Below are 18,520 nucleotides of genomic sequence, written 5' to 3'. Positions count from 1 at the left end.
ATAAATAAGCAGCACATATACTAAAATTTGAATGATACTGATATTAGCATGGCCCCTGCATAAGGACGATACTCAAATTCGTGAAGCGTTTCATATTAAAAAAAAAAAAGAAGAAGAAAAAGAAAAGATTGTGGGGCATGGTGGCGCACTCCTTTAATCCTAGCACGCTCGGGAGGCAGAGGTAGGAGGATTGCTGTGAGTTCGAGGCCACCCTGAGACTCCACAGTGAATTCCAGGTCAGCTGGGGCTAGAGTGAGACCCTACTTAGAAAAAAAAAAAAAAGAATGAATGAATGAATGAAAATTTGGGGCTGGAGAGCTGGCTCAGCGGTTGAGACGCTTGCCTGCAAAGCCTAAGGACAGGGGTTTGATGTTTGATTCCCCAGGAACCACGTAAAGCCAGATGCACAAGGTGGCGCATGCGTCTGGAGTTCATTTGCAATGACTAGAGGCCCTGGCGCACCCAGTCTCTCACTGTCTCTCTCCTCCCTCCCTCTCTCTCTCCCTCTCACACAAATTTTTTTAAAGAAAATTGTCTTTCTCCTTACATACAAATCGTTTTCTCAGAGAGCCCGTATCATTCGCTAGTAGACGATCACTCACAAAGCAGGAGACACCTGTGGCTCTCCTACTCAGGGTCCGGGCACGGCGCCGTGCAAGGGCTATGTCTAGCCCTGCATGCTCGGAGCCCTGCAAAGCTCAGTCAGCAGGCAGGCCGGGATGCACAAGAGTGGAGTCTGGTGTCACACTTGAATCTGGGTCCCAGCACAAGCATTCTGTTGCTGTGTGACCTGGAGCACATCACATACCTGGTCTCTGCCTCAGTTTCCCCATCTGCTAAAATGGGTGGTCATGACAGACCCCCCAGCTCAGATTTAGTCTGTAAAAGTATTTGTTACAGTGCCTGGCAAGTAGAATATAGGCGTCACTGGCTCTCCTGATGTTTACCGTCAATGCGTTTTAGATATAGGCTGTTTTTCTTGTGTACATAGCGTCCAGGCACGCTTGAAAGCACCGGCTGGGGGTAAGAGAAGGAAGATGTCCACGGAGCTTATGTCTAGATCTGACTCTGCCACTAACCAGCTGTGTGAGCCTGCCTAAGGCAACTGATCTCCCCGGTCGCAAGCTTCCTTCTCTGCAAACGGGGGCTTGGTTTCAACAATACCCCCTAGGCTTTGTATTCTGTGAATCAAGCTCCCCCCTCTGCATTCAGTGCAGAGGTCTGGCTTCCTTGCCGGTAAACGGGAGGAACGCGCCGGGCACCTCCCGTTAGCCAGGTCACAGCGGGGAGCAGGAGCAGCCGGGAGCCGGGATCCCGCGGCCCGAGCTCCGGCTCCGGCTCCGGCCGCTGCGAGCCGCGCCAGGCCGAGAGAGGGTGGCGATCGCTCCTCCGCCCGCGCGGCGGGGCCTGCGGACTCGCCGGGGAGCGCCCGGCTCCGGAGCGGGTAGGCCCGGGCACCGCCGCCGGAGGACCGGGAAGCCCGGCCGCCCTCGCCTCCCTGCGGCCGCCCGGCGCGGCTCCGCCCCCGGCCAGCCCCCGGCTGCGGATTGGCCCGCCGGGACCCGCGGCAGGGCGCCGAACCCGGGGAGAAGGCGCCGGACCGCGGACGTGCGCGCCCGGACCGCCGACCCAGCAGCCAGCCGCTCCCAGGTAGGCGGCGAGCGACGCGGGCCTGGGGGTTAGGCGCCGCCGGGGCTGCAGCCCACCGCCAGCACGCGGTCCCGGCCGCGCGCCCGGAGCGCCCACCGAGAGCCGGGGGCTGGGCTCGGGGGCCGGGGCTCGGGGACCAGAGGAGGTGTGATCCGGGGCTCGGGGACCAGAGGAGGTGTGATCCGGGGTCCGGGGACCAGAGGAGGTGTGATCCGGGGCTCAGGGTCCGGGTTCAGGGACCAGAGGAGGTGTGGTCCGGGGCTCGGGGTACGGGGTTCGGGCACCAGAGGAGGTGTGGTGACCCGGGGTCGGGGTCCGGGGAGCAGAGGAAGTGTGGTGAGCCGGGGCCGGGGTCCGGGGACCAGAGGAGGTGTGGTGATCCGGGACCGGGGCCGGGGTCCGGGGACCAGAGGAGGTGTGGTGATCCGGGGCCGGGGCCGGGGTCCGGGGACCAGAGGAGGTGTGGTGAGCCGGGGCCGGGGCCGGGGTCCGGGGACCAGAGGAGGTGTGGTGATCCGGGGCCGGGGCCGGGGTGGGCGGCCCGGATCCTGTCCCGCGCACGCTCAGCCTGGGTTCGTGACCACGGCTGACCTCCTGCGTGGCGGGGCCAGCGCTGAGACCTGGCACGCACGCCCTCCTGGAGAAGGACGCGGCCCTGGGCATTCCAGCAGTGAGGACTCCTCTTCCAGGTGGCCTTCCAGGCAGTGCCGGCGAGGGCTGCGGGAGGAGCCTTTGCTGAGCGTCCACCTCGGCCGCGGCCGCGCCGGTGGCCTGACCCGAGACTGCCGTCCCTCCCTCCCTCCGGCCGGCTCCCCCGCTCTGCGGCCCTCCCTCCTCCATCCCGGCCGCATCCCGTTTCAAAATAACAAGCGCTGTGTAATCAGAACACGTTGGGAAATTAAACAAATCGCGTTTGCACTCCCAGGCAAAAGGAAAACAAACAAAACCAACCGAACAAAAATTATGTCCCAAGTTAAGATTTTAAATGAGCGTGTCAAAGTGCTTATACTAAAATGATTGGGGGGGGGCGATGTTTGAGAATCTGCACACACAAGCTTGCATCATCAACATTCAGTGCGATTCACAGAAGCATTTTCAGAAGCTGGTTTCTGTTATAAAAGCCCTTCTGATTCTGGTTGTCATGGTAACTAAAGAAGGCACCCTGCACTGTTGCCTAGCTGCAACCAAGAGTCTTGAAGGGAAGCACTCAAGTACCCTCGTGTCACCATGGTAATAACAGTTCATATAAAGATATTTGCTTCGGAGCTGGGCTAGATGGCGCACGCCTTTAATCCCAGCACTTGGGAGGCAGAGGTAGGAGGATCGCCGTGAGTTCGAAGCCACCCTGAAACTACATAGTTAATTCTAGGTCAGCCTGAACCAGAGTGAGACCCTAGCTCGGAAAACAAAAAACAAAACAAAACAAAGTATTCAGATTCCAAGCCATGTTTTGGTTTGTTTTAAAAAAAGTTTTATCTTTTCAGAGTTTGTAATTTGTGCAAGCCGCCTTCCCTCTCAGACAAATGAGACCAAACACTATCCCCTAGCAAGTCAAAGGACCAAACAGTCCTGAAGGGCCGCTCTTCCACCGGCTTCACTAGCACGACAGAGGAGCCGTTTGATGTTCAAGAAATCCTGGCCTAGGACCAGATCTCCCTCCCCATTTAACGGTCAAATTTGGAATCCTAATTAGTTTTCTAGTTGGGAGATGGAGAATGTGGGTGGGGGCCATTTGAGAAACGGTTTGGGAAAAGGCGGAGCCCCGCCTTACACCAACTGCTGTTTGGCATGCTGTTGAGTGTGCTTAGTAAAGACCTCATGCATTTATTTTTGGATTGACCACTATTAACTGGTAAACCTGGAAAAAAAACCTTCAGAGAAGCCTCCTTCTGTTTCAGGAATAAATGTGGCTGGAATATTTGAAGTCTGGGCTTTTTTTTTTCCTAACAATTCAACTGCACTTAAAATAATGGCAGGTTTGTATAAAATCTAAATTTCTTGGTCATAAACACAATTTATACTCTGTACTCTCATTTAGCTTTAGGTTTTGGTTTAGAAGGCTTAATTTAGGACAAGCAGTGGTACCATTTTAAATACTTATATCAGCAAGTTTTGGGTAACTTTACAGAACATAATTATTTTTGCTTCCACAATTCCTGGACTTTAAATTCTATAAATCAATTTTAAATATTGATAACATGTCTGGTTCAAAGAGCAATATCTAGAAAGCCAAAGGCCAGGTTCATTATCTGTTGCTGGATTTGTGCCTTGAGATTTTTTCTAATGATACCTCACTGGCCTAATGAGGTTGGCAGTCTGCAGCTGACTGGTTTTCATCCTCATTCCTCCCCAGACTCCATTTTACTTTGTTGAGTAAAAAGCTGGTGGCTAGCCGGGTGTGGTGGCACTCGTCTTTAATCCCAGCACTCCCGAGGCAGAGGTAGGAGGATCGCCATGAGTTCAAGGCCACCCTGAGACTACATAGTGAATTCCAGATCAGCCTGAGCTAGAGTGAGACTCTACCTCGAAAAATAAAAAATAAAAAAATTCAAAGGCTATTGGCTTTTAGATTTGCTTCTGACTGTCCCTGCCTAGGGTTGTTTTTTGTTTTTTTTTTAAACTGTTCATCTAAAAGATGTCTGCTTTCTCTTCTCCTTTCAGTTCCCCCAGAGAGCAGCAGTCCTTGGTACTCTGGGACTGAATTTGTGTTGCCACTGTCAACATTTTACTGCATATATGCCTGTATATGTATACTAATCTATAGTATTTCTTCAGAGAACTATAGTGACATTATCAGAGCTGGTCTTAACTTTCCTTTAAAATCCTTTGTAGAAGCCAGGCGTGGTGGCACATCCCTTTAATCCCAGCACTTGGAGGCAGAGGTAGGAGGATCACTCTGAGACTACATAGTGAATTTCAGGTCAGCCTGAGCTAGAGTGAGACCCCTACCTTAGAAAAACAAGCAAAACAAAACAAAACAAAACAAAAAAACTCCTTTATGGGCTGGAGTGTTGGCTTAGAGGTTAAGGCACTTGCCTATGAAGCCTAAGGACCCAGGTTTGATTCCCCAGTACCCATGTAAGCCAGATTCACAAGGGAGTTCATTTACAGTGGCTAGAGGCCCTGGCATGACCATTCTGTCCGTCTGTCTGTCTGTCTGTCTGTCTGTCTCTCTCTCTCTCTCTCTCTCTCTCTCTCTCTCTGTGTATGTGTGTGTGTGTGTGTGAAGGAATTTTTTAAAATACTTCCTTTCAAACTGGGCATGGTGGCTGCACTCACTTTTAAGCCCAGCACTCAGGAGGCAGAGATAGAAGGATCACCATGAGGTCAAGGCCACACTGAGGTTACATAGTGAATTCAAGGTCAGCCAGGGCTAGAGTGAAAACCTACCTCAGAAAAACTAAAAAAAAAAAAAATAAAATAAAAATAAATCCTTTTCTCCAGCACAAACATGCCTATAATCCCAGCACTGAGGTAGGAGGATCACCATGAGTTCAAGGCCATCCTGGATATACAGAGTGAGTTTCAGGTCAGACTGGGCTACAGTGAAACCCTGCCTCAAAAAAGACCAAAATAAATAAACAAATAAAATCTCTCCTTTCTAAGCCAGGCATGGTGGCTCACACTTGAGGGGGCTGAGGTAAGAGGAGCTGCGCTTTAGTGAGTTCCGGGTCAGCCCTGGCTAGAGTGAGAGCCTGTCTCAAAATAGCCAAGTAATTAAGATAATAAAATACATCTCTCCTTTCTAAAAGACATTCTCCTGTTTGACGGCCTTATTTCTCTGTCACTTTAAAACATATTTATTTATTTATTTATTTATTTGTAAGCTGAGAGAGATAAAGAGAGAATGGTTCATTCCAGCCAGTTTCTGTTTAGATTTTCCCTTAGGAATCAACATATCAAATAGGGTTCTAGTAGCGTTCCAGTGACTGACTAGCACTTCAGGAACTCTCCAGGCTTTGGCTATGGAGGGTTAAATTGCCTGTGAGATGGCAATGAATATCTCCAATGTACCAGTGATCCCATTTCTGACCCATTCCGGGACCCGATTCCTGATCATTGTAAATGTGCTTTCTACTTTTGAGGGATTGCTCTCTTCTTTATCTTCTGATAACCCACCCTCCTCGTTTCTAATACCCATTTATTTTTATAAAAATTTTCACATAGATTTCTTTTTATTTCCTCAACTTTGTCTTATCGGAACAGAATCATCTGCTAAGCACTTCCTGTATCAGCTAACTGATAGAAATGTCAGGTAAGAGTCCTTCATACCCAAGGCCCACTTGCTACCTTGTGAGAAAAAGGTGTTTCCAACTCTGATCCTGTATCTGTTCTGAATGACGCATGTTGTGACAGCTTTGCTGACACATTGCTTAGAAGATACAAAGATGTTTGCATGGTTTTTGTTGTTTTAGGGGGTTATTTTTTTATTTTATTTTTTGGTTTTTCAAGGTAGGGTCTCACTCTAGCCCAGGCTGACCTGGAATTCACTATGGAGTCTCAGGGTGGCCTTGAATTTAAAGCTATTCTCCTACCTCTGCCTCCTGAGTGCTGGAATTAAAGGTATGAGCCACCACGCCCAGCTAGGTTTTTTTTAAGTTAGGGTCTCACTCTACTAAGATGACCTGGAATTCATTGTGTAGTCTCAGGCTGGCCTCAAACTCATGGCAATCCATCGACCTCTGCCTCCCCAGTGCTGCAACTAAAGGTGTACGTCATCACACCCGGTGATGTTTGTAGTTTTGAAACTTGGAAATGAGAGTAGTTATACTAATATACTAATGTACAGCTAGAAGTAGAAGCAGATCTATTATTAGATTTGAATATTTTTATTTGTGCATGTGCATGTATGTGTATCTCCCTTTGCCAGGCGTGACTAGGGTCACAGACCTGTGCATCACTTAGCCTCTGGCTTTCCATTGGTGCTATGGATTGAACTCAGGTCTGCAGGCTTGTGGGAGCAAGAACCTTTAACCGCTCAGCCATCCCCTCAACCCCTATTAGATTTTTTTTTTTTTTTTTTGAGGTAGAGTCTCACTCTAGGTCAGGCTGACCTGGAATTCACTATGTAATCTCAGACTGGCCTTGAACTCACAGTGATCCTCCTACCTTTGCCTCCCAAGTACTGAAATTAAAGACATGCACCACCACACCCAGGTCCTTAGATATTTTTAAAAATTATTTATTTATATATTTATTTGAGAGAGAGAGAAAGAGAGAGACCATCAGGCAGACAGACAGAGAGAATGGGCATGCCAGAGCCTCCAGCCACTGCAAAGGAACTCCAGATGCATGCGCCACCTTCTGCATCTGGCTTATGTGGGTCCTGGGGAATTGAACCTGGGTCCTTTGGCTTTGCAGGCAAATGCCTTAACTGCTAAGCCATCCCTCCAGCCCTCCTTAGATATTTTTACTAAATATTGCCATTCATAATTTTCTCTATTTCTCTGGTCCTTAATGAGATTTACTCTTAGGTGTCTTGAATTTTATTACCACTGATGTGACTGAAACATGTTTTATTAGTGCATTTCCTGTTTTCTGTGTTCAAAAGTCTTATTCCTTTTATCCTTTTTCTTTCTTTCTTTCTTTTTCTTTTTTAGGTAGAGTCTCACTCTAGCCCATGCTGACCTGGAATTCACTATGTAGTCTCAGGATGGCCTTGAATCATAGTGATCTTCCTATCTTGGCCTCCTGAGTGCTGGGATTAAAGATATATGCCACCATGCCTGGTTTTGATTTCTTCCTTTCGATATTTGGTTACTTTCTTGTTTTATTGGCTGGATGCTCCAAAAACCTTGAACAGAAGGCACTGTGATCAGATACCCTTGTCTTCTTGACTTCACAGAGAATGTCATAGTTCACCACTTAAAATGTATGTTCAGGGCTGGAGAAATGGCTTAGCAGTTAAGCGCTTGCTTGTGAAGCCTAAGGACCCTGGTTTGAAGTTCGATTCCCCAGGACCCACGTTAGCCAGATGCACAAGGGGGCACATGTGTCTGGAGTTCATTTGCAGTGGCTGGAGGCCTTGGTGCACCCATTTTCTCTCTCTCTCTCTGCCTCTTTCTGTCTGTCGTTCTCAAATAAATAATAATAAACAAAATTTTTTAATGCTTGTTCAAGGGATTTTTGTATGTGTATTGTGTGCACATGTGTATGTGTATATTGTATATGTATGGGTGCATCTGTCTGTGTGTATACATGTGCCATGTGCACATACTCCTGGGAGTCAGAGGTTGGTGTCTGTTGTCTTCCTTGATTGCTCTCCTCACTTCCTTTCTTCCTTTTTTCTTGAGAGAAGGTCTCTCACTGAACTTGGAACTCACTGAGTCAGTTAGACTCACTAGTCAACAAGTGTCCCAGGGATACTGCTGTGTTGGAATCACAGGCATGTACCACATGGCACAATGTGGTGCCTGCGTCTGGAGTTCGTTTGCAGTGGCTAGAGGCCCTGGCGTGCCCATCCCCTCTCTACTTATATCTGCCTGTTTCTCTCTCTCAAATAAAATAATGTCTGCTTTACAGTAAGTGCTTAACAAAAGCAGCTTTTAGTTATTTAACCCTGTTATGGTGAATAAAATGCTACCAATACTATTCTAGTCCCCACTAAAAGAGTGGCACTTCCAAACATTTGCCTAAAAGTGTTAGCAATTTCCCTTTCTTTCTTTCTTTCTTTCTTTCTTTCTTTCTTTCTTTCTTTCTTTCTTTCTTTTCAGATTTTTGAGGTAGGGTCTCACTCTAGTCCAGGCTGGCCTGGAATTCATTATGTAGTCTCAGGGTGGCCTTGAACTCATGGCAATCCACCTACCTCTGCCTCTTGAGTGCTGGGATTAAAGGTGTGCGCCACCAGGCCCAGCTCAGTAATTTGTATTTCTTCTCTAGAGTTTATTATATATAATATTTTAAACCTCTTTTCATTTGTGTTCACTGATATCTATTTGGCAACTACCACATCCTTGCTTGCATTAGATTCTTTGAATTATTGATGAAGCAGAAGGTCAGTTTTGGAGAGGCTGAGCATAATTCATACCATCAAGGTAAGAATGGAATTCAGTGGGAGTAATGGGAATTTATCAATTAGCATCAAGGTGAGAGCAGAATTCAGTGGGAATTTTGGGAATTTATCAGTTAGCATCAAAATGAGAGCAGACTTTACTGAGAGTATGGGAGATTTATCAATTAGCTTTAAGTGAATAGAGAGGAGAAAATTCCAAGAAAGTGACTTCCATTAAATGTCTTGAAGGCTAAGAAAAAGGCAGTGTATTCTAGTTACAGAAAGTGGATATGTACTGGTAGGAAAGGACTTTTCTGGATGGGGAGGTGAGCTTCAGAAATCAAGCACATCATTGAAGCAGATCTCAGAATTCTCCATCAGATGATAAAGTTAACCATAAGTCTTTGGTCTTTTTGGGGAAGCAACTGGGAATCCCTCAGAATCCTGGGTAAACACTGACCCCTAGTACCTTAGAAGTGATTGAAGCCATTGCTAACTGGTATTGCTTTTGACTTCCTGGGGAAAACGTAGACATGGAGAAGGCAAGGACCAGGAGAAAGGGATGAGGTAAGTGCATGAGTGTGTAAATTTGCAGAGCTGTTTGGAGGAATTCCAAACTGCAGAAAAGGCCTTAAAAATAGACCAAGATTATTTCTCATGTTTTTAAATAAAGCAGAATTTTTCTAGACGTTACTATGTATCACACCCTAAAAATAAAATAAACAGGAAAAATTCACTTTTGGCAGGAAAGCCATAATGTGGTTGTTTTTATTATCTGTGGCACAAAATGCCAGTCTCTAAGCATTTTTATACTCCCAACTCAAATAGGTTTCTTAGGCATGTTGACCTGAATTTGTGGTAGACTTCATTAGGAACCTTAGAATGACTTACAAAAAAGTAAAGGACATCACATCAAACCCCAGTATTTCAGAAATTTTCTGGCCAGACATGCCCTCTTATGGGCACTTGTAACAAACCTGCCCTTGTTTCATAGAAAAACAAAAAGGGTTGTGGAGGCTTAAAATAAAATTTTTTAGGGCTGGAGAGATGGCTTAGCAATTAAGGCGCTTGCCTACAAAGCCTAAGGACCCAGGTTCCATTCTCCAAGACTCACATAGGCCAGTTGCATAAGGTGGCAAAAGTGTCTGGAGTTTATTTACAGTGGCTAGAGGCCCTGGTATACCCCTTCTCTTTCTTTTTCTTCTTTCTCTCTCTCTGTGTCTCAAATAAAAATAAAAAATTAGGAGCTGGGCGTGGTGGCACATGCCTTTAATCACAGCACTCGGGAGGCAGAGGTAGAAGGATTGCCATGAGTGTGAGGCCACCCTGAGACTCCATAGTGAATTCCAGGTCAGCCCGGGCTAGAGCTAGACCTAAGTTTCAGCCCCCCCCCCGAAAAAAAAAAATTCTTGTTTTGATTTTTTTGCCTTTTAATTTTTTTTTACTATAAAATGGCTGTTTGTAGTGCTTTTTTTCAGTCAATAACAAGGATGTTTATGTGAGAAATGTCTATTTGAATTATCTGCGATTCATGCCACCTTTAAAAATTCAATTCAAGCCAATTCAACTAGCAGTTATGGACTTCTGAATACTGGGCACCTAGAGTGCAGAGATGACCACGACCAGAAGCCTATCTGTAGAGAGCCATACTGGACAGGGAGCCACATAAAGATGTGCACAACTCAAGCACCGGGGAGGGTTGGAAGAAGATGGAGAACACAAAAGGTCGTGGAGACCTAAGACAGGAAGGCTTAACCTCTGCTTGAAGTACCTGGAGAAAATATGAGAGAAGGAAAGGGTGGAAAGGAGAGAGGAGAGGCTAAAACATAAATGGATGTCAATATTACAACTTCAATCATTAGATGGTTAAGAAAACAAATGAAACTAATCTTTTGTAAAAAATAAGAATTTGAGCTGGGCGTGGCACACACCTTTAATCCCAGCACTCGGGAGGCAGAGGTAGGAGGATCGCTGTGAGTTGGAGGCCACCCTAAGACTACATAGTTAATTCCAGGTCAGGTCAGCCTGGACCAGAGTAAGACCCTACCTCGAAAAAGAGAATTTGAAATAATTTTATGCTTAGCAACAAATAAAAACCTACTTTAGCTGGGCATGGTGGCACACACCTTTAATCCCAGCACTCAGGAGGCAGAAGTAGAAGGATCACCATGAGTTCAAGGCCAGCCTGAGACTGCATAGTGAATTCCAGGTCAGCCTGGAATAGAGTGAAACCCTACCTCAAAAACAAACAAACAAACAAAAACTACTTTAGTTCATGTATTCATATTTCAACTACATAAATGTGTTGGATCACCTCTGCACCAGGTATGTTTAGATGCAGAGATGAGTAAAAAATCATCTCGGGCTGGAGAGATGGCTTAGCGGTTAAGCGCTTGCCCGTGAAGCCTAAGGACCCCAGTTCGAGGCTCGGTTCCCCTGTTCCCACGTTAGCCAGATGCACAAGGGGGCGCACGCGTCTGGAGTTCGTTTGCAGAGGCTGGAAGCCCTGGCGCGCCCATTCTCTCTCCCTCTATCTGTTTTTCTGTCTGTGTCTGTCGCTCTCAAATAAATAAAAAATTTAAAAAAAAATCATCTCTATTCTCACTCCCTGATCGTCTAGACAGCGATGCCCACACAAACATGATGCCGCAGACAATAACCGAGAAGGGCTGGACAAAATACTCTGGAACCACCATAGACTTAAGGGAGTTCAAGAAACAGGTCACCAATAAGATGAAATCTGCATTTTGGAATCATCACATAGGTGGTTTCCAAGAGAATAAAGTCCATCTGAGTACCATGGGAAGTAGGGAAGCCTGTTTCAGCCAGCTAGGTACAAGGCAGGTCAAACACTGGCAGGCTGGAGTGGGGAGGCAGCTCACCTGTTAAGTGCACCTACTATGTGTGGCAGTTGCCTTCTCATTGCTGGGACAAAGCGCCAACAAGAAGCAACTTACAGGAAGAAAAGGTTTAATTGGTTTAGTTTTAAAGGGAAGCTTCATCATGACAGGGGAAGGCGGGGCACAGCAAACAGCTGGAGGGTCACATCTCGTCACTGGCAAGAGTGAGCTGCGCTGGCACGGGCAAGAGGCCTGGATTACAAAATCCCAAGGCCCACCCCTGGTGACACAAATCCCCCCAGCAAGGATCCACCTGCCCCAAACTCTACTACCTTCCTAAGTTGCAACCACCTGGAGACCAAGCATTCAAAACATGTGAGCTATGAGAGTTGTCTCATTCAAACACCACCCCATGTACGAGGCCCTGGCATCCCCTCTGCTTCTGGCATGCAAAACAAAGTATATAGATGCCACCACCCCTTTTCAAATAACAAAGGTGAAACAGTTAGGCCCCTTCCCCCAATCTCATTTTCCCTACCCTAACAACAGTTAGTGGTCACTTATGTGGAACTTTTCTTGCACGCTTCAGACAATGTTATCTTTCCTTCCATGTAAATGAATAGTGACGGCTGTCATGAAGCTCGACAGCTCGCAGGAATCACCCATTTCATAAAGCTCACAGTTGTTTCCACACGCCTTAACTTCACAATATGAAAAACTCAGGAGTCAAGCCATAGTAGGACAGGGACAGGGCAGAAGGCGGTGCCATCAGGAAGACGTGGCAGAAACCTCCTCCAGTGCACACATCTGGAGCTTTCCATGTTCGCTCCGATCTTTTTGCGTGTAAGTAATGATTAGTCTCCAGCAGGAAGACACGGCAGAAACCTCCTCAGTGTACACATCTGGAGCTTTCCACGTTCACTCCGATCTTCTTGCGTGTAAGTAATGATTAGTCTCCAGCAGGAAGACACTGCAGAAACCTCCTCAGTGCACACATCTGGAGCTTTCCACGTTCACTCCGATCTTTTTGCGTGTAAGTAATGATTAGTCTCCAGAGCACAAGCTTTCCTCCCAGTTGCCCCGGGAGGTGACAAATCCTCATTATCTATTCTCACTTGCCTCCCTGAGGAAAATTTTTCATCCAGAAATACCAGTTAATTAGCAAGCACTACACAGCAGTGTAATTCTCAGAATTGGCTTGGAGAGCCTACTGGCTCCGTGGTGGGCAACACTTAAATTGCCTCTTCAATCAGCCCCAAATTGTGGCCTACTATGGGGAAGAAAGAGCTTGTAATTACATTTGCCTCTCTCTTCACCAGTCGCCGTCACCGAGGCCTTTGTGCAGCCACCTATACCCAGCATTTAGAGAAGTTAAGGTACGGCCAGACCCAAGCCCTTCCCCACCCTCAATATGTAACCAAGCCTGGCCCAGAACTCATGATTTTGCATTACCTAATCACATTGTAGTATGATGTATTTGTAGAATTACTACTTTAAGAAGATAGTTGGGCTAAACTAATTAATAAAAAAAATTAAAAAAAAAATAGTTGGGTTAGAGGGATGGCTTAGCAGTTGGCCTGCAAAGCCAAAGGACCCAGGTTCGATTCCCCAGAACCCACATTGACCAAATACACAAGGGGGGCGCATGCGTCTGTAGTTTGTTTGCAGTGGCTGGAGGCCCTGGCTCGCCCATTCTCTCTCCTTTTTTCTCTGTCAAATAAATTAATTTAAAAAATAGTTACTTTACTGTAGAACTATAGGTATCTTCTAGTCCATTTCCCCACTAGAAACATAGACTACACTCCGCACATTAGACATCGGTGCCTGGTCTCACTCTGGTCCAGGCTGACCTGTAATTAACTATGTAGTCTCAGGGTGGCCTCTAACTCATAGCAAATTATCTGTTTTAAACTATTTACTCACACTGGATATCCAGGACATTAGGTACTCAAGGTTACTCATCCTTGGAAGAAGAAATCAGTGACACAGACATTTAACAAATCTTTGTTAAATGAACAAATGATAGTGCTGATAGTGAACGGATGAGTACTTTCATCACAAATAGGAACCCATCCAGATTCTTCACCCTGAATGACCCCAGAAGCTCATTTGATTTGATTATTTCATGTCTCAGTTCCCTTGTCATTAACAGACTATAGTTTAAAGTCTTCATAAAGATCTTTCAGTGATTTGCACTAAAGCATACATAATTTGAAATATTCTGCAATATCAGAAAAGCAAAATTTGAAATCTCTGTAATTAGTATTTTGGTATTCTGTCCCTGGCCCACTACACTCTATCATCTAGATAGATATAGACAGATATATTTTAATTACAAAAGTAAGTATTCATGCTGTAAAATGTTCAAACAATACAGAAACATTTGGAGTAAGAAATGAAAGCCCCCTCATATAACCATTAGGTTACTTAAAGAAGATAGACTCTATTAATCATCCTTCTATTTGTTGCTGTTTGTATGTTTTTTAAATCCTGTCCGGCCTTTTTTCAACTTTCTATTTTATTTGGGGGATGCAGAAAGAGAGAATGGGCATGCCAGGGCCTCCAGCTGCTGCAAACGAACTCCAGACACTTGCACCGCCTTGTACATCTGGCTTACATGGGTCCTGGGGAATCAAACTGGGTCCTTTGGCTTTGCAGGCAATTGCCTTAACCACTAAGCCATCCCTCCGGCCCTGTTGCTGCTATGTTTTTGAGGCAGGGTCCTCCTGTGCAGACTGTGTTGGCTTCAAGTTCATGGCTCTCCCTCCGCCCCGGGTGCCGGGGCTGCAGGTGCACACTGTACCTGCCAGTCTTCTGTCCTTTGCTGTGACTCTGGAGAGGTACAACTGAAAGAGAAAACGTTATTTTGGCTCACAGTTTCAGAGGTTTCAGTCCATAGTGGATTGCCCATGCTGGTTCCGGCTTGTGGCAGCCCAGTGTAGCATGATGGAGACCAGGCTTCTTCTCTCTTTGTCTCCGCCAGTTTCATTATGGTCTAGTATAGTTATTTCCGTTGCACACGCCACTGTGTCCAGAGTCCGCCCATCCAGCAAGAAGGAAGGGAATAGGGCATGCCTCTTTTCTTTATGGCAATAACCCTTCAATTTCATTTATTTCTTCTGCTTACAGTCCCTCACTCAGACACATAGCCAAGCCTAACTATAGCAGAAACTAGGAAATACAGGTAACAAAAGACTACCTAAAGCTTCTGTTATAAAACAGTGGCTTTCAAGGATGGCTGCACAACAGAGTCATGTAAAGACCTAAAAACAAACAAATAAAGACAGGAGAGTTAGTTCAGAAGCAGAACACTTGTCCAGCATACTTGAGTCTCTGCATTTGACCTTTTTTCTTCTTCTTTTAAATATATATTTTATTTATTTATTTGAGAGAGAGAGAGAATGGGCATGCCAGGGCCTCCAGCCACTCCAAATGAACTCTAGACGCATGTGCCCCCTTGTGCATCTGGCTTATGTAAGTCCTGCAGAGTCGAACCAGGATCCTTGGGCTTTGCAGCCAAATGCCTTAACCACTAAGCCATCTCTCCAGGCCTGCATTTGATCTTAAACACTGAAAATGAAAAATCGTAAGAGTGCTGCTCATTCTATGTGAAGGGATCAGTTATATTGTAAAGGAGACAAAATGAGGGCTCAACTGTACTTGAACTTTTTTTTTTTAATTTTTTTTTTTTAAATTTATTTATTTGAGAGCGACAGACACAGAGAGAAAGAGAGATAGAGGGAGAGAGAGAGAATGGGCGTGCCAGGGCTTCCAGCCTCTGCAAACGAACTCCAGACGTGTGCGCCCCCTTGTGCATCTGGCTAATGTGGGACCTGGGGAACCGAGCCTTGAACCGGGGTCCTTAGGCTTCACAGGCAAGCGCTTAACCACTAAGTCATCTCTCCAGCCCTGTACTTGAACTTTTTATGATGATAAAGTAAGCCTCTGTTCACCCAGCACAGCATGCAGCCCTGATAGACTTTTCTGAATTTGAGTTAAATAGAAAGGTTTGGGAAACTGGGGAATCCAACCTGGGTCATTAGGCTTTGCAGGCAAGTGCCTTAACACTCAGCCATCTCTCCAGCCCAAATATATATACATAAGTATATGTGTACACACACATGCGTGTATGTGTGTGTGTGATTTCAAGGTAGGGTCTCACTCTAGTTGAGGCTGACCTGGAATTCACTGTGTAGTCTCAGGGTGGCCTCAAACTCACAGCAATCCTTCTACTTCTGTCTCCCGAGTGCTGGGATTAAAGGTGTGTGCCACCATGCCAGACTTACTTTTGCTTTTACTAAATTTTATTCATTTATTTATTTGATAGAAAGAAATAGGCAGCTAGAAAGAGACAGAGAGAGAGAGAGGGAGAGAGAGAGAGAGAAAGAAAGATAAAATGGGTTCACCAGGGCCTCTAGCCACTGCAAACAAACTCCAGATGCATGTACCACTTGTGTGTCTGGCTTATGTGGGTACTGGGGAATCAGACCTGAGTCTTTAGGCTTAGCATACAAGCACCTGAGCCACTGAGCCATCTCTCCAGCCCTTATTTGTTAATTTTTTTTATTTTTTTTAATTTATTTATTTGAGAGCGACAGACACAGAGAGAAAGACAGATACAGGGAGAGAGAGAGAATGGGCGTGCCAGGGCTTCCAGCCTCTGCAAACGAACTCCAGACACGTGCACCCCCTTGTGCATCTGGCTAACGTGGGACCTAGGGAACCGAGCCTCGAACTGGGGTCCTTAGGCTTCACAGGCAAGCGCTTAACCGCTAAGCCATCTCTCCAGCCCTTATTTGTTTATTTTTGAGACAGGGTCTCACCATGTAGCCTAGGCTGCCTGACACTCAGTCTCACTTTTAGCCCATCTGCTGGGATTGTGTTGTGCCACTTTATTTGACATTTATGTAAAAATCATTTACATATTTCATTTTTATTTATTTATTTAAGACAGAAAGAGGCAGAGAGACTGAGAGAGAGAGAGAGAATGGGCATGTCAGGGCCTCCAGCCACTGCAAACGAACTCCAGACCCCTGTGCCACTTTGTGCATCTGGCTTATACAGCGTTGTGGTTTGATTCAGGTCCCCCTAAACTTATGTTTTCTGACTGCTAGGTCCCTAGTTGGTGGCAGTTTGGGAATTGGAACTTCCTGAAGGTGATGCATTGTTGGTGGCGGGTTTACAGGTGTTATATATAGCCAGTGTTTGGCACACTCTCCTACTGCTATTATCCACCTGATGTTGCCCAGAAGGTGATGTCTACCCCTACTCACGCCAATGTCTCCCCTGCCATCATGGAGCTTCCTCTCAAGTCTACAAGCCAAAATAAACTTTTTTCTCCCATAAGCTTCTCTTGGTCAGGTGTTTTCTACCAGCAACACAAAGCTGACTACAACACATGGATACTGGGGAATTGAACCTGGGTCCTTAGACTTCTCAGGCAAGCACTTTAACTGCTAAGCCACCCCTCCAGGCCCTTATTTATTTTCTAAACTAATCACTGGGCATGGTGGCCCACACCTTTAATCCCAGCACTGGGGAGGTGGAGGTAAGAGGATCACTGTGAGTTCGAGGCCACCCTGAGATTACAGAGTGAATTCCAGGTCAGCCTGTGCTAGAGCAAAACCCTACCTCGAAAAAGAAAAGGTCATTTTAAGGATTAATAGTTGATCCCTTTTAAACTTAATTAAACCTGTTTAAGGATTTAAAACTAATTTTGTAACTTAATTTATTTAATTTCCTTTTAAAGAACTTTATCTCATTAACCAAAGAACTTCTAAAATACTAACAGTTCTTATAAATATGATTATTTAGACATATAAACAGGGAAAATTTAAACTTTAAAAAATACATTTCAGGGCTGGAGAGATGGCTTAGTGGTTAAGCTCTTGCCTGTGAAGCCTAAGGACCCCAGTTCTAGACACGATTCCCCAGGACCCATGTAAGCTAGATGCATAAGGGGGCACTTGTATCCGAAGTTCATTTGCAGTGGCTGGAGGCCCTGGCGTGCCCATTCTTTCTATATATATATCTGCCTCTTTCTATTTCTCTGTCTGTCGCTCTCAAATAAATAAATAAAAGTAAACAAAAAAATTATTTTAAAAAATACATTTCAGAGCATGCTGATGGTGAAAACAAACCTGGTCATGGAGTTCTCATGGCCTGCGGGTGCCAAACGCTGGGCCGAGGCTCTTCTGCGATGTTTTACCTGGCTGCGGCCATGTCAGATTTCTATATTCCTGTGTCTGAAATGCCTGAACACAAGATCCAGTTATCTGGTGGCCCACTGCAGGCATTGGGGATACAGAGACTAAGACATCGCCCTCCCTCAAGGACCTCACAGTCTAGCCAGGAAACTGGATACAGACATAATTACAATACAGAGTGATAAATGCTCTAGTGGAGATAACAATGAAGATGGTGCCAAAAATGCTTTCTCCTTTGGTTAAAAATTGGGCTCCGAAAGCATTCATAATTTCCTTTAAGTTGGAGACTGACCCTTCCATCATAATTAATCGTGCTCGGAATGCTTTGGAAGTTTATCAACATCAAGTGGTGGTGGCTAAGATCCTTGAGTCACGACAGTCCTTCGTGGTTATTGTAACCAAAGACTCAGAAACCAAGTTATTGCTGTCAGAGGATGAAGTAGCCAAAGGCATAGTAATAGAAGAAAAGATAGTAGAAAATCTTCAGTCATGACACACAGCTTTTATATGCGACAAAAGCTGAGCTAAAGGCCCTTCTGGACCACAAAGCATCCTGTGGACCAGGCCTTTTACAGGTCGCAAGAACTAGGCTAAATGCTTTCGTAAGAGCCAGGAGAGTAAAGGGAGGGTACATTCACAGTGTATAGGCAAATAATGGGTTGGTATTTGTCTTTTAATGACTAAACCACCTGACACACCTGAATGTCATCTTGATTTGGAAATTGGACTCTGTCTAAAGTGAACACTATCTCAGGAAGAAAAAAAAAAGCCTATTGTGAAATTATATATATCCTACAAATGGCATGTGGGAGGCTGGATGCTGAAAATCAGTT

General features: G+C 45.5%; 2 protein-coding genes and 1 pseudogene across 2 annotated transcripts in view; all 3 read left to right on the top strand.

Moving 5' to 3' along the window:
* LOC123456340 lies at window positions 1-100 on the top strand (annotated as a pseudogene).
* Window positions 101-1,591: 1,491 nt separating this feature from the next.
* Window positions 1,592-18,520, top strand: part of Nim1k (NIM1 serine/threonine protein kinase) — a 40,774-nt gene continuing 23,845 nt past the window's right edge. Inside the window, exon 1 of the mRNA XM_045139048.1 lies at window positions 1,592-1,650. The gene's annotated coding sequence lies outside the window, so the exon portion shown is untranslated. The remainder of the gene's footprint in view (window positions 1,651-18,520) is intronic.
* On the top strand, window positions 17,709-18,195 carry LOC101605728 (phosphopantothenate--cysteine ligase-like). Its single transcript, XM_045139049.1, has one exon. It carries the CDS (start codon window positions 17,893-17,895, stop codon window positions 18,178-18,180), a length of 288 nt encoding a protein of 95 aa, XP_044994984.1. The 5' UTR covers window positions 17,709-17,892; the 3' UTR covers window positions 18,181-18,195.

This window comes from Jaculus jaculus, chromosome 20 (genome assembly GCF_020740685.1).
Source record: "Jaculus jaculus isolate mJacJac1 chromosome 20, mJacJac1.mat.Y.cur, whole genome shotgun sequence".
Classification (NCBI taxonomy): domain Eukaryota; kingdom Metazoa; phylum Chordata; class Mammalia; order Rodentia; family Dipodidae; genus Jaculus; species Jaculus jaculus.
This window is presented reverse-complemented; position numbering and strand designations above follow the sequence as displayed.

What these genes read in the sequence shown, in the direction of transcription:
- LOC101605728 (XM_045139049.1), top strand. Translation starts at nt 17,893, where the DNA reads ATGAAGATGGTGCCAAAAATGCTTTCTCCTTTGGTTAAAAATTGGGCT.